The sequence below is a fragment of the Camelus bactrianus genome, chromosome 2 (genome assembly GCF_048773025.1).
Source record: "Camelus bactrianus isolate YW-2024 breed Bactrian camel chromosome 2, ASM4877302v1, whole genome shotgun sequence".
NCBI classification, from domain to species: domain Eukaryota; kingdom Metazoa; phylum Chordata; class Mammalia; order Artiodactyla; family Camelidae; genus Camelus; species Camelus bactrianus.
In genome coordinates this window covers 127850330-127866383 of record NC_133540.1, presented here as the reverse complement: position 1 = coordinate 127866383, position 16054 = coordinate 127850330, and the positions used below count along the sequence as shown (strand labels likewise).

At 32.8% G+C, this 16054-nt stretch overlaps 1 protein-coding gene across 4 annotated transcripts in view; it reads right to left on the bottom strand.

Annotated features, from left to right (window-relative positions):
- RAB28 (RAB28, member RAS oncogene family) overlaps positions 1 to 16054 on the bottom strand; it is an 82343-nt gene that overhangs the window by 61404 nt on the left and 4885 nt on the right. For all 4 annotated transcript variants that reach the window (XM_045508697.2, XM_074350249.1, XM_045508698.2 and 1 more), the window contains exons 2-3: positions 15952 to 16048; positions 10772 to 10860 (exon numbers count right to left, since the gene is read on the bottom strand). In XM_045508697.2, coding sequence (XP_045364653.1) covers positions 10772 to 10860; positions 15952 to 16048 — 186 coding nt within the window. The remainder of the gene's footprint in view (positions 1 to 10771; positions 10861 to 15951; positions 16049 to 16054) is intronic.

Below are 16054 nucleotides of genomic sequence, written 5' to 3'. Positions count from 1 at the left end.
CCACAAGTCTGCCTGCCACTTTCATGAGGTCAAACATTTAAACTTCTCAGTAAATAACCATCTGCTGCTGCTGCTCTCTTTTTAAATATTTTCAAAAATGGAGATTCCATGACATCCCTTGATAGTCAATTTCAGTGTTTAACACAATTTTCTTTAAATGAAGTAAGTCGACTTCCTCTTTTGGTCCTCTGTGCATCTGGAGAACAACGTGAGAGTGTCCTCCTTATACTAACCCTTCATGCACTTGAAGATAGCTGAGTAACTCCTTCACCAGCTCCTCTCCAGAATAAACAAACTCAATTCCTTAAACTTGCCTCAAAGGACCTATTTTCTATCCCTTTAATCATAATTGTTGGTTCTTCCCAGGGCATGCTACGTACAGTTTTTTGACATCCTCTTTAAAATGAGCAATGTAGAACTGGACATGATACTGTAATAAGAGCCTGAACAAAGCCAAATGTAACAGAGGAATTGCTTCCTGCCTCTTATATATCATATTCCTTTTAATATATCCCATTATTTTGTGTGGGAAGGAGAAGTATGTACACATACACAAATAACAGTGCCACATTCTTGATTCTCATCCAATTTGTGGTTAAATGCTTAATACAAAGCTCTGCATATAGTATGCCTGGATCCTAATAGCATTTAGTCTCCTTCTTGAGTTATAATCATAAATGCTGACTACTTTTTTACACCTACTATGTACCAGACATGTATTAATCTTCACAACAATCATGCAAGACTGGTATTATTATCCTCATTTTACTAATACACAGAGGTCAAACACAAAGTAACACAGAGCCAGGATTTGAATCAAGGACTGCATGAATATAAAGCCCACTCATTCATTCTACAAACATTTGTCTGCCAACTATACGCCAAGCATTGTGCTGGGTACTAAGGATATACATTCCAACCTCAAGGAACTCACAGTCTTGCAGCAAAGCCAGGCACATAAACAGACAAGTATATAACACAGAAGTCATGGCTGATCACATGCAGGTAAATATTAATCAACCAGCTCGAGCATGTCAGGGGTAGGGAAGAGAGTGTTATCTGTAACATTTGTCAGTTTCTGTAATGCAAATACTCGTCTGTGGCCATTTTCAAGCTATTAATGTCACTTTACTGAACTGAGTTGTGGAGTATACCACTATTTATACCAAGAGCACAGATAACAGAAATATATAGTAAAATAATTAGTAAGTGATACATTTTGATTATATAAATCTTTGTTTTTAATATAATTTGAGTTTACATGTAATTTTTATTCATGAATGTATTCAACAACCAGCTCACAAAAATTCATCAGAATTTCACAATTGACTCTTCTAGTCTGGCTCTAGCCTACTACCGTTATGACCTTCCAGCACTATGCTTTTCTTTTCCCTCCAGTTTTATTGAGAAATAAGTGACATACATCACTGGACAAGTTTAAGACATACAGCATGATGGTTTAATTTACATATATTGCATGGTCTTTTATTATTAAATAAGACTGGTCCCTAAGTCACTTAGCCTCTCTGGATCTCAGGTTGTTTGCCTGTAGAATTAGATCATTGAGTTAAACAGTCTCTAAGATCCCTTTCAGTTTAATTATTCTATAATTTTATGTAAAATCGCTTGTCTGATTTATTTCAGTAACTTATACATGTATTTCTGTGTGTCTTCCTAAATGCTTTGTAATAATGCTCAGTACAGAATTATTTGAGATAATGAGCATAATCCCACTTTTCTCATTTAGAATAACACACCAGAATTGGCCTCTGAACAAAGCTAGTATTTAATCTATTGACTCAACCTCCAGTTGACATGAGTGATACAATATATTATGTTAAAAGAACTCTGCTCTGGAAGTCAGATCACTGATCTTGGGCAATGCCTCTGTCATCCACCATTATAATACCTGTCATGCCTAAGTGATTAAGTGAAGTAATAAAAATAGACTTATTTTAAAACTAACATCCTACACAATTGCTGGGAACTTTTTAAATTATTCTGAATGAATATGAATTACATTTCAAGGTAACTTTGAGGTAGTTTTTACTCTCATAAATTGAGCCTTGATGGTGCCTCTTAAAGCTTAAAGTTTTTAGAACTCTTCTAACAACATATTAAAATATCCATCAACACAACATGGGTTAATACCTGAATGTAATAAAATATATGCAAATAAAACACAGCCAGCATCTCTTGATAATCAGTACTAGACGAGAGCTATACGATAAAAATTAAATACAACTGATCTAGACCAGGAGTTGGTAAACTATGGCCCCTAGGTCAAATCCAGCTCATAGCTTGTATTTATAAATAAACCTTTGTTGAAATATAGTCATAGTTACTTGCTTAAGTATTATTAATGACTGCTTTTGCACTATGATAGCTGAAGCAGAGACAGTCTGACTTGCAAAATCTAAAATATTTTCTATTTGACTCTTTAAGGAAAAGTTGGCCAATTTCTGATCTAAACCAACGTGTCCCAATACTCTTAAGTCAGTGACACTTATAAGTTGTCCAGGACTCATAAGAAAGAAGGATAACATCTTTTCATAAATCTATCTATCTACCAACCTGAACATCTATCAGTTTATATATCCCTTTCTCAGTACCATCTAATGTAAAAATTATGATTTTATCTTTGCTCCTAACATGACAATTTTGTACCAGTTTTGACCTACATCAATGTGGTGAAAATCTGAGAAGGGAAAATGAGAAAACCAAAGACCTTAAAACACAAAAGAAGTACTAGGACTTTTGGTTTCATGTAAAGAGCTTAGAAGTCATCACATCTGTCCTTATAAGTAAGAAAAAAGTTGGATAAACTGAAAATCAATCACTTTTCTTGGACACAACAGAGAATTAAGTCTGAATGGCAAATTGCTACCCTGAAATCTGAAGAGACAGGCAAATTCAGAGTCATAGCCAAAATCTGCTTACTTGGAACAAAAGCCACTAGAGTCAGTAAACAGTAGAAATATTTAAATGGTAATTTTGATGAACTGCTGGAGGCTGAGTGTGGTCTAGTTTGAGAGTGAGAAACTCCTGGGGGAGAGGGCCTTTGGACATACTTTCGTGGGTTTTACCTCTAGGAACCCCACAAGATCCTCATGGTAAAGAGTCAAGAAAAAAATCCCCTCACAGCTCTGGCACGGGGAGGGAGAAAGTAACTACTGTAAAATACACCCAAGCATTATTCATCAAAAAGGCATATTCCCCAAGAAAAAAGCCTAGTTAGAGTCTTCTATCACACGGGAGAAGGGCAGTTCCAAACTCCAGCCCCTTCTAGCCATCCTGTCTCACTTAAGTCGGAAAAGCCAAGAAATATCCGTGAAGGTCACAGCCCAGGGACACATATGCACTAAAAGGCTATGACTTAATCCTAAGAGTATAGACTGTTTCTCCTCCTCCATGCTCCACCACACAGCAATAAGGCAGTAGATTACATGTGAAAGAGCTGCAAGACACAAACTTCAACTAAGGAAGAGCTCTCTGTGATGGTCAAAAAACACAAGGGAGGGGAAAAAAAAAGGACACTAGAGGAACCTGATGTCTCTAACGCCTAAAGCTTCAACAAACATTAAACATAAACCAACTCCTGGTCAAATTAACATAACACTTCACACTAAAGACCTATTTATTTGACTTCATATTGCTTGATACATCGTGTCTAGTTTTCAACAAAAAATAAGCATTAGAACCACATTCAAATATGAGACTGATTTTAGAATGATCAGACCAGGCATTTAAAATAACTGTGATTAATATTTTAATGACTCCAATAGAAAAGGTAGACAACATAAAAGAGCAGGTGGGTAACATACACAAAGAGATGGAAACTTCGAAGAATAAAAAAAAGGAAATACTAGACATCAAAAATATACTATAACAGAAATAAAGAACGTCATTGATAGGCTCATCAGTAGACTGGATACAACCCAGAAAAGAATCACTGAGCTTAAAGATAAGACAATGCAAACTTCCAAAACTGAAATGCAAAGAGAAAAAAGAAAAAAGAAAACAAAACATCAAAGAATTATGGGACAATTCTGAATGGTGTATCATACATGGAACTGGAATACCAGAAGGAGATGAGAGTATGGAACTTAAGAAATATTTGAAGTAATAACAGCCAAGAAACTGACAAAATTAAGACACCAAACCACAGACCCAAGAATCTCAGAGAGTATCAAGTAGGATAAATACCAAAACATCTACACTTAGGAACATCATATATTTAGAATTTAGACTGCATAAAACAAAACACAAAGAGAAAATCTGGAGAAAAGGCAAGGGGTGGAAGCCAAAAGGAGGGAAGGAATACCCTATCTATAGAGGAACAAGGGTTAAGAATTATAGATAATTTCTCATCAGAAACCATGCAATTAAGAAAATAATGGAGTGAAAAATTTAAAGTGTTGAAAGGAAGAAAAGGGCCAATCTAAAATTCTATATGTAAAATTATTTTTCATAAATAAGGGAGAAATAAAGACTTTCTCAGATAAATAAAAACTGAGGAAATTCATAGCTAGAAGACCTGCCCGAGAAGAAATGTTAAAAGAGATTCTTTAAGGAGAAGGAAATGATAGAGGTCAGAAACTCAGTTCTATGTAAAGGAAGGAAGTATATCAGAGAAGGAACCAGTAAAGATAAAATAAAATCATTTTTCTTATTCTTAATTAATCTAAAATATAATTATTTCATAACAGTAACAATGTATTGAGTGATTATAGCATAAAGATACGTGAAATAAATGACAGTGATGCCATCAGGGGCAGGAGGAATGAACTGAGAACATTCTTCCATTAAATATTTTATGAACTATACAGGAAGCAATACAGTATCATATGAAGGTCAACTTAGATTAGTTTAAAATGTATATTGAAAACTCTAGAGCAATTGCTTAAAATGTTTAAGTATAATTCACAGGCTAAGAGAAGAGATAAAATGCTCAAATAAAACCATGGGAAAGAGAAAGGGGCTGAGGGTGCGGGGGAAGCACAAGGAATAGAAAACAAACATGAAAGATAGGAACCCAACTATATCAATAATCACTTTTAATGTGAATGGTCTAAATACACCAATTAAAAGACATTGTCAGAATGGATGAAAAACAAAGACTCAACTATATGTTGCCTACAGGTAACACCTTTTAAATATAAAGACATGGGTCAACATCAAGGGATATAGAAATATCATGCTAACACTAATGAAAAGAAAGCTGCAGTAGCCATATTTCAGACAAAGAAGAGTTCAGAATAAGGGAAAATCATGAGCTATAAAGATTGGCATAATGATAAAAGGGTTAATTCTCTAAGAAGACATAACAATCCTTTGTGTACACACACTTAACAACAGAGTATCAAAATACACGGTGCTAAAATTGATAGAACTGTAAGGAATTCAAAATCCACAGATCCACTAGTACAGTTGGAGATTTCAACAACTTTTTCATTGATACATCAAGCAAGCAGAAAATCCCTAAGCTGACCTGACCAGCACTAACAATCAGCTTCACCTAACTGACATTTATAAAACACTCCATCCAACAATATGAATATTTACACTCTTCTCAAGCTAGTACAAAACATTCACTATGACAGACTACATTCTGGGCCATAAAAATATATTAACAAATTTATAAGAATAGAAATCACATCAAGCATATTCTTAGATTACAATGGGATTAAACCAGAAATCAATAATAGACAGTTGGAAAAACTCTAAATATTTGGAGATTAAACAACATACTTGTAAATAAGACATGATCAAAAAAGAAGTCTCAAGAGAAGTTTAAAATATCTTAAGCAAATAAAAATACAATCTATCAAAACTTGAAGATACAGCAAAAACAGTGTTAAAGAAAAATGTGAAGCATCGAACAAATATATCAGAAGAGAAGAAGTATCATTAATCTAAGCTTCTGCTTTAGGAAACTGAGGAAGAAGAGCAATTTAAACTTAGTGCAAGCAGAAGAAAAACTAATTAGAGCAGAGATCAACGAAACTGAAAAGAGGAAAACAATAGAGAAAATTAACAAAACCAAAAGCTGGTAAACTTCTAGCCAGGTTAACCAAAAAAAGAGAGAGAGAGACAAGAGACAGGGAGAGAGATCGAGACAGTCAAAGACAGAGACAAGAGTCAGACAGAGAGAGAGAGAGAGAGAAAGAGTAGGCACAAATTAATAACGGGTCATTATTCCATAGACATTAAAAGGATAGTAAAGGAATAATATGAACAACTCTACAGCCAAAAATTTGATAACACAGATGAAATGAATCAATTCTTTGAAACACACACAAACTACCAACTCATACAAGCAGCCACCGACTCCCAGGGCCTCTACCCACCAGCACACCAATGCCAGACCTCTAAGTACTCACCTCTTTGGGAGACTATAATATAAGCACCCTCAAAGCCCTGAGTCTCTCACCACATCAGTCAATCCAGACCTCTTGACTCCTTCCAGAAAACTATCAGAAAGCGTAACTCCCTCAGAAATGCAACACATGTTGGCAACAACTGAAGTCTGAGAAGAATCTACTGGAAACTGCTAGAAATAACTGTCTCTTGGCAGTCTGGTGGCCATCTAAACCCAGCACCATGTCTCATGTTGCTGATATCCTCTTTATCACCAATCTATCCACCATTTATCCTTCTCCTATGTCTTCATCCCCAAACTGCCCTATGCTTCCTCTTCCTAATTTATTCTCCAACTGCTTCTCTTCTTCCCAAATCTTTTTGCCATGACTTGTGGAAATCAGACTTCAAGTTTAATAAATCCTTCTATATCCTCAAATTCTTCATTAAAAGTTGCCTCCATTTTCTATGCCTTAATTTCACTTTTTCCCCCTGTAATTCTAAGATGGTACCTCTTCTCCTTATAAACCTCAAGACTTTCAATAAATTTTACATAATATTATACAGTACTTTATTTTCATCTATTTCACTTATCACCATATCTAATAAGCATGAGTCAGTAAATCAAATGGATACCATTTTCAAAGGAATAACTGATAGCAGTCTTGAAGGAACAAACACTGTGGCAACACAACCATAACATAAGGTATTTCACAAATTTAGTTCTAAAATTTAACAGATACAGTACACAGAATTTAACCTTCCCCCAAAATGAAAGGTTCTCTATTTCCAAAATGCAGGTATTTTCCCCTGATTTGCACAATAATCTACTTTAGTTTTTAATTACATACAGAAATGAATTAAATCATAAAGACTATATAATAATCATAATAACATATACTTTGCTGTGTAAGTACAACCTGTAAGAAGGAAAACTAACGCGAGAGGTCTGTAAACACAATCAGTTATAAGTTGGCAAACATCCAACCAAAAAATTCATAGTAAAAGACAGCAGACAGTCTCAAGGAGTGCAACTTTGAGACGTGCTCTCTCCCCAGTTGTCACACAGGCACCATATCCTTTTGTCGCTGGTTAACAGGGTGGCTCATGTGTGTGGGACACTGGCACAAAACAGTAGTTATGTTCTACCTCACAAATGACTACACTTCATTGAGTTTATGCTCAGTAGGGCAGTGTTTGCAAACCACTTAGATTCCAGGACGGAAAGAGCTACAAAAATGAAACATCCAGTCCTTCTCTGAGGTTTGTTATTAGCCTCTGTTAGCCACAGGTTACAGGGCACTAAACACTATGTACTGTGTGTTTGCTCGTAACCGCTATGAAAAATAGCCTATAACATCTTTCTGAAGACTCCTAGAAAATTTTAAGTTAATTTAAAATCTGGGAATTTAACTGGGACATACTTCAATTCTTAGAACTAGTTCTTGACAAAATACCTCATTAACTCTTTCTTGGGTGTCAATTCAATTTTGTTTTAATCAACACTATTCAATACACTATCACTAAAATTTAATGCTACTGGCAGAAAAAAAAAGTGAAGAAGGTAAAATAATCAGTTTTATTTGACTTAATTTCAAGCCTACAAATAGGTTTCTTTCTACACGATAAGAAGTGCTTTAAAAAAGAGATCTATAGCTTAATAGCCCAGATACATATAATTCTTTCTATACACATTATATAAGTTAGAGAACCTAAATTAAAATCCTAAATAATACATTATACTAATGTCTTCAAAATAGCTTGTCAAAACATTTCTGAAAGACTTCTATCCTGTAGCATGTGCACAAAAATCCAAAATATTCATGAGATAGGCAATATACAGCATCCACAACAACTCTAAAAACAGTGTAGATCCACTTTGAAGAGTAATTATATAATTACATAAAGTTATTAAATGCTATTAAAGTGCTTATGAAAGCACTGTTTTTTTAAAAGTAACATTTCCCCAGTTTATGGCAGTGAACTTTAGACAGAGCTTCTCTGGCCTGCTTAAAAAATTTACATAGAGTTTAACAAAAGAAACTACTCGTAAATGTACTGTATTGTATTTTATATATTATTTAATTTAGAATCTTTAGAAAGCAGAAAAAATTTAATTATATTATCATTAATGTATGACATCTCATTTTACCTTCTTAGAATTCCTACTTTCCTGGGACGATCTCATGAAAATGTTCATGAATTTCCTAGAAATACTTTACTACACTGTTTTTTTTAATAAAACTGGGTATATGCTTTACAGAGATTGTTAAGTATAAACAATGTAAGGCACTGTCAAATGAGAAAAAAAAATGTACCTTCAAAACAGAAATCTTATGTGACATCCTCTTTCTCCCAAGATATGAAATACATTAGAAAAGAATAGAGACATTTTACTAAACTCAAGTATCCTCAAAAAAAATGGAAATTTTCTAAATTTCTACAAATTTGCCCATTAACATCTGCTGACTTTAAGCAGATATGTACTAACATAAAACATACACTGCAAAAAATTGATTTGAAGGACTTGGTCACACAACACTGTGAATGTACTAAATGCCACTGATTATATACTTTAAAAATGGTTAATTTTAAATTATGTGAATTTCATATCAACATTAATTTTATATCATAATTTTGTAGTACTAATAAACTTTAAATTTATATAAGTCAAATAATAAAATTTTATATGATTTGAAGTAAAATACAGGCCAATCCATAAGCATTTAGTTCCTCTAATTTTAAGTGAAAAAAAATTTATTAATTGAATGTCATAGTATTATTTACTCTGAGATGTATAAAAATCTTCCTGTTCGCCACTAACTCTTGATATATTTATAAACCATAAAAAACTATTCTATTTGACATTCAGAGTCAAATATCAGTTAGAAGCTTGACTGATCTAGTCTTCATTTTTTAAAAATCCAATAGGTGTCCATGAAGATAGATTTTAATGGAGCAAAGAGGACAGACATTGCTATCTTCAAATCCCATTTTACCAACTAGGTGAATGAAACAAGGACTGTAGCTTCCCACAAGTCTCTGTCCAGCAATTTTACTTTAGTTTAATATCTACTTTAAACATAATCAGTTTATAAAACAGAAACAAACAACAATGAAAAAGCTAGCCACAAAAATCTGAGATATTTCTTTTAAGAGAAAAATGAACAGGCATAAAATATCAAGTCATATGTCACAAGTGAAAATGTTAAATGAGCAGAAAGATTTTCCAGAAGACAAAGAACAATGTAGAAGACAAAGCAAGAAGGATTCTAGGAGCCAAATCTATGTATCAATAATGCAAAATAAGAAAACACAAAGGCCTTTATACATGATTAAGAACCATGTAAGCTTCATCCTTCTCTTAATATTTTAGAAAATAAGTCAAAATCCATTTTCCATGCAAAATTAGAGCAGTGGTATTTGTTAAGCATCAAACTTCATATAGAAGAGTGCTCACTATTCTCTGTCTTCATCTTCTAGACTCACTTCTTATGAGTAACATTGTTCCACATAACCAAGTTACGATCCTCCACTTAAAACATCAAATTCCAATAAAGAACTAAATGAGGGTTAGGAATATTATCCCCCCAATACCTCATGATGATGTGAAAGATAACATACTAATTAAAAGTGGAAGAAAAAGCAAAAATAAACAGTATGTCAATTAATTAATTTTTAAGTATGTTAATTACTATCATGTATGTTTTCTACTTGTATAATTTTATTTTAAACCTTATAAATTATGTCTATATAAGCTCATGTTGCCAAAGAATTTTTGTTATAAAATTATTCAAGTGGTTTTTCTTACACATAGATTTTTCTTCTGAAGAGACACCACACGTGACTATCATGTTAAAATATTATATGTGCTTCATATATAATTAGCCATATTTAGTTTTCTAATACATTGATATATCTATTAAATCTGAAGAACTATAAATATTTAATAGACTAATTCATAGTACAAAAACATATAGACATAAATATGCTTTTTGTCCTTACAACTTAAAATAAAATTTTCCCATACTGTATTTTCATTCACTTTACATATTCTGTAAGTAGTCGATACAACCAAATCAGTTAATAAAAATCAAAATATCATTTGTCACTGCATGTATTCAACTGCTGACAATAATATCAGTAATATAAGTAGCATATGAAGGCTCGTAGAGTCACCCAGTCCCCTGACCTAAGTCATTCCAAACGTGATTTTGGGGGAGGAGGAAAAGGAAAAGATCTGCACAAATCTAAAATTAGTCTCTCTACACATCAGACAAAAATCAAGGTAGAAAGAGCGCGCGCGCGCGTGTGTGTGTGTGTGTCTGTGTATGTGTGTCTATGTGCAACTGCTTCTGTTTGTGAGGAGGGTGTTCACAGTACTGGAATAACCACAGAATTCATTTCATACCTGTGCTCCATAGATATATTTATCCAACATCTTTCCTCCTATTGTCTGTCCTCCTATGTCCCAGACTTGAAGGGTAACATTCAAGTTTCCTAGAGTATAAAAAAGTGAATATAAAAATAAGAATACAAAAAAAGTTAAGGAACATACAACAATCAAATACAGTTTCACAGAACATTAAGTCACAATAATACACTCTGAACCTAATTTGCCTTTTATTGTGCACGTTCACATGGTCAACTATTTGGAACTGTGAGATACTGTTGTCAAAAGAGACCATAGTGGGGAATTTAGTTTACACTTTACCCCATTTCCATGAGACTACATTTATAATCACCTTCAAAACAAAAGAAAATAAAGAAAGCTTTAATTCACAAACTTCTTAAATGTTAAAAAACATTTTTCCTAAACAGAGAATAGAACAATAAAGTACTTGTATGTGGAGTAAGGAGCAATTTAAAACTAAAAAGCGAACTTTATATACTAACCTACCTTTTTGCACATAATGAATTTTGGCTCTAAGGTCTAAACTCTATAGGTTCTAAAACTCATAGGTTAATAACAGACTACAAAGATGGTCCCATAGTTTCAACTCAAATGAATTTTTAAATTTGAATGTTACCCACTATATAGAGTAGCAAACATAATTTTAAAATTACATGTTTTCAAATTTAACCCATAAAATATAAACATATTTGATAGCCCTCTTCAGAACTGATGTAGGATACATACCCAGTACATCACTAAATATTATGATGCATTTAAACCTGTTCAAAGCATTCCACTGAAACAAGTTTTAATGTGTGCTTCAAAGCCCTCATAAAATAGTGTAACAAATCTCTTCCCTATAAAAGCATTCTAAAACACTAAGAGGCAATCTTTAAAATTCTTTTGTCCATTTTGCAAAATATTTACTTGATAAAAAATTTATGAGACAAGTTATTCTCTATTATCAATGCAATTAGTGACAAAACCACAAACTTTAAAGACCAAGTTCAATATGCTTTGTAGTTTAACATTTCAAACTATTTCTCCTAATAAAATTATGCAGTTTTCTCCAAAGGTAGACAATTAGTACCTTCAAAACGAGTTCCCACACCAAAAACGTCTCTCTGAAAAACATGCAAATCAGGAAAACTCAAAAACTTAGACACTAAAAAACTGTTCTCACTTCAAAAACAAACAAAAAAAGGATTATATAGACATGAATTTTCATACCAATGTAAAACACTAAAATTGGAGAATGTTAGTTACACCATTCACCTTTGCAACTGAAAAGAAAGTATGATACTTACTGGATTAACCAGCCAAGTTTTACCCTTAACTCTAAGTTTTGTTGGGTTTGTATTACAATCTTTCCATTACTCGGATGTAGGTCTGTTCCATCTGCCAACGTGCAGAGGATTAACATGAGGAACTTCCATTAGCATTAATGAGAGCTACTGAAGTTTATCACCCGGCATCATTCCGACATACCCACACTTTCAACACTCGCAGAGTAATGACCGAAATGTTCTTAAAGCTCTATGAATACAAAAACCAAAATGTCACAGACTAAGACTTATCCAACAACTGTGTAAACCCAATTTCTTAAAAATCTAAATTTTTCAATATTCAAAATTCATTCTCCTACAATGCTGTCTCAAATTAAATAGGTGAAAAAGGACTAGTCATTGCTACAAGTATGTTAAATAATTTCAGAAGCCCCTAGATAAACAGGCAGTATTCTATTCATTCTACTCACTAAACTCTCTGCTTACTTGAAAAAACAGTACTTAACGATATTACCCTTTTTAGAGTAAGATTTTAGGCAACACTAAATAAAAGGCATTTAATTCCATTTTCTTCAAGGCCAAAAACCTTACCACTTAACTTCATATCAAGAAATACGAAGCTTTTTTCCTTTAAGTTCTGATATTTAGATCCTATCCTACCTATAACTTTAGGAACATGATCTTCATTACATGTTTTCAAATTCTGACTACATCACTTCAAGACTCAAATCATTTATTCAACTATCTCCCACCTGAGAAGTTTATATTTATATGTAGAGGGTATTTTTAAAAATCTATACCTTTCCATATAAACACTGTTTGCTGCTCTTGGCTTCTTTTTCTTTAATATATATATTCTAGTGCCTCAGATAAAAATAGCTATGCATTACTAGTAACCCACTGATTTACAATGCTACCTCCAAAAAAGCCCAAACTTTTTCTATCACTACAGCTTCAACAAATGATATTAACATCATAGTTATTTTATGTATCTCAAAATATATTTCAACTTCCACATTTGAATTTTAGGCTTATTAACACATAAAAATAAAAATAAATGGGGATTCTGTATTTGGGAAAACAAAATAATATACAATTCAAATCAATATTCCTTATAGTTCTTGCAAGCAAAAATGAAGTCTTCTAGCATATTTTCAAAATGACATGCCTATAAAGCTCTAAGAATTTTCAACCAATATTGTAAATTCTTAAAAAATCGAGAATCCACCTAATATAAATTTGTAACTAATAAAGAAATTTAAGTAGGAAATTGTCAGCAACCTAATCCCAAATGCAAAATGCTAGAAAATTCCTGCTCCTCTGTAAGAAGTGACATTTAACTGGGGAAAAAAAATAAATAAATGAGGTGACAAAATACAGGTAAGTTGCTTTTGGTATAAATCAAAGCCACCAAGAGGATTCAACAGTGACCTTGTAAAAGTACACTTGGTGCCTTGGTTAACCTTACTTAAAGTGCTGCATAGTCAAGATGGAACTAAAAACACAAGTCTGCCCACTTCTTGTACTAAAGACTTAGAAATCCTTTTCACAGTAGAACGCTGTTTACTGGACTGTACCCACAAGCTTCCTGAAAGTATTTTGACTAAGGCTCTTAAGAAGCTCTATCAGCAGAATCTCTGACTAACAGATACACTATTTCAAGCAGTAAAATCTGCACAGTGGTTGCATCCAGACTACACAGCATACCAGATCGTGAAATACACGAAAATGGATGCGTATTTGCAAAGTAACGACCTTGAAAACTTGCATGAAGAGAATGTCAATAGATGGACAGGAGGAATTACACCTCTAACAAGCTGAATGGACTGAAGACTTGCTAGAATACTAATAAGTATTAGATTCCCTTCGTGTGCTGCTATATCATGAATTCAATAATGCTGCCTAGAATGTTTTAGAAAATGATACAAATATTAATCGTTTGACACAATGAGTTAAAATTAAGGTTAAGGTATATAAAAGGTATATAATAAACCTTTTAGTTTATTAACCTCATTTTTTAAGGTACCTACTGATATAAAATCAAATTACACTAAAACAATTTTTTCCTACTGAAATTTCTACCACAATTTTGAGTCCATTAAGTAGAATAAGACCAACTGCCTTCTTAAAAAAGGAAATTTTCTTCTGGAACTCTGCCCATAAAAATAAAAACTTAGTCAGGAAAATTAAAATGTATATTCATTAAGAGTCTACATTTCCCAGTGTCATTTTTTAATGTAAGTACTTTCTAACTCTAAAATATTATAAATTTGGATTTCAAAAATAAATATTTTTTACAAAGTCATCAAAATTTAAAAATTGGTATTATTGTGCAAAAGACAAGAAATTATCATATTTATCAGATATATAAAATGTCCAAAACCAGTCTTAAAATGTTTCTAATGTTTGACTAGGTGCTTACTCCTGTATTTAAGTCTTTGAGCTGAAAAATGAGAAAAGTTAAACAATATTAATGACACAGAAAGTTAGTGCTTTTGCCAATTAGTCTCAATACAAAATAGTCAATAATTAAGCACATACTGAGGTTCTCTGTGTACAACTGGCATCCCTAACAACACTGCTGCAAAAATAAGTTTTCAGTATGTATATTATGCTTTGTACTTCTCCTAGTGACTGCTGTAAATATTCTGAAAGCAGCATTAAACTACCCATAAGAGTAAGAATAATAAAAATGAGATTTTCACTTTTGAATACATTAAAAGAAATACAAATAAAACAAAATACACATATCTGCCTCATTAAACCTCTTTCTGAACAATAACTTAGTAATGGAAAATTGAAATTCTTTTCTCAAGCTATATCTTCTATTTTATTTTTCCCTGGAAGCCAAGTACCAATCACAACAAAATATAAGAGTATATTACTAATGAGATATGCAGAGTAACTTCAAATACCAAGAGTCTTCATTAGCTGCTCCAAAACTTTCAGAGTTGTCTGATAGATGGGGTATTTGAGAGATCAACATCTTTCAATAATACTAGAATTTTTTAAAAACCCCTTCCCACTATAACATTAACATTCCAATATATGAATCTGATACTACACTTGCAACCGTTTTTATTCAAATATACTTCCTCAGAGAGGAGAGAGATGGGCTGGTTTATTAAGCCAATCAAGATAAACTGCTTTTAATACTTTTAATAAAATACTTTAAACATATAATTTAAGCATCACATGTAAATGGACAGAGCATTCTAAAGCCCCAATTGTTCAGAAACTAACTTAAAACAGAAACCACTCTTTTTTTGTTATTATTTCCCTGTATTTCCCACAAAATGTGCTGCAACTGGCATCTAAATAGTTTCTTTGCATGGTGAACTGAAACATCTTGAATGCTCAAACTGTATTTTTATGAGTGCCTGGGGACCCTAAATTTTAGTGGTCTATTAAATGCCAGCAATTTCATGCTGCCTTGCATAAAACAGCATTCACATATTAGAGCACAGAAGTTCCATAGCTACATTATACTTCTGTTCCAACTTTCTCTCAAACAAAAAACTGAAGCAGAGGCTAATCAAAATAATATTTAAAAAAATAATCCTTTCCAGTCTTTTCACATTTAGTTTATACAATATCTGATGATAACTGCATGGCATTTGAGGTTTTTTTTAACTTTAGAATTTTATAAGCAACTATTGTTTTTCCTCAAAAAATGTATAGTGGTCAAAAACAGTGGGGGAGAGGGGAGTATATAAACTTTTTCCTCACTCCCAGGGACAGTATGTCTTCATGGCAGATGCTGAAGAAAGTTAACCTCCGTAACATAGATTTACTAACTACATATATTTTCACACAGAAACTGCCGCAATATTTATTTTACACATTACTGTTTATGTCTCTTATTGTCAGATATGTACAATTTTCTGTTAAGACATTTTAGTCTCTTACCTGGCAATGTTATCCTTCTCAAAAAGAAATCCAGTCCTATAGTTTGTCTGTACTGTTTCTCAAAAGTTTCTTGAGCAAAACACGTAGCTAAGGAGGTCTAAAA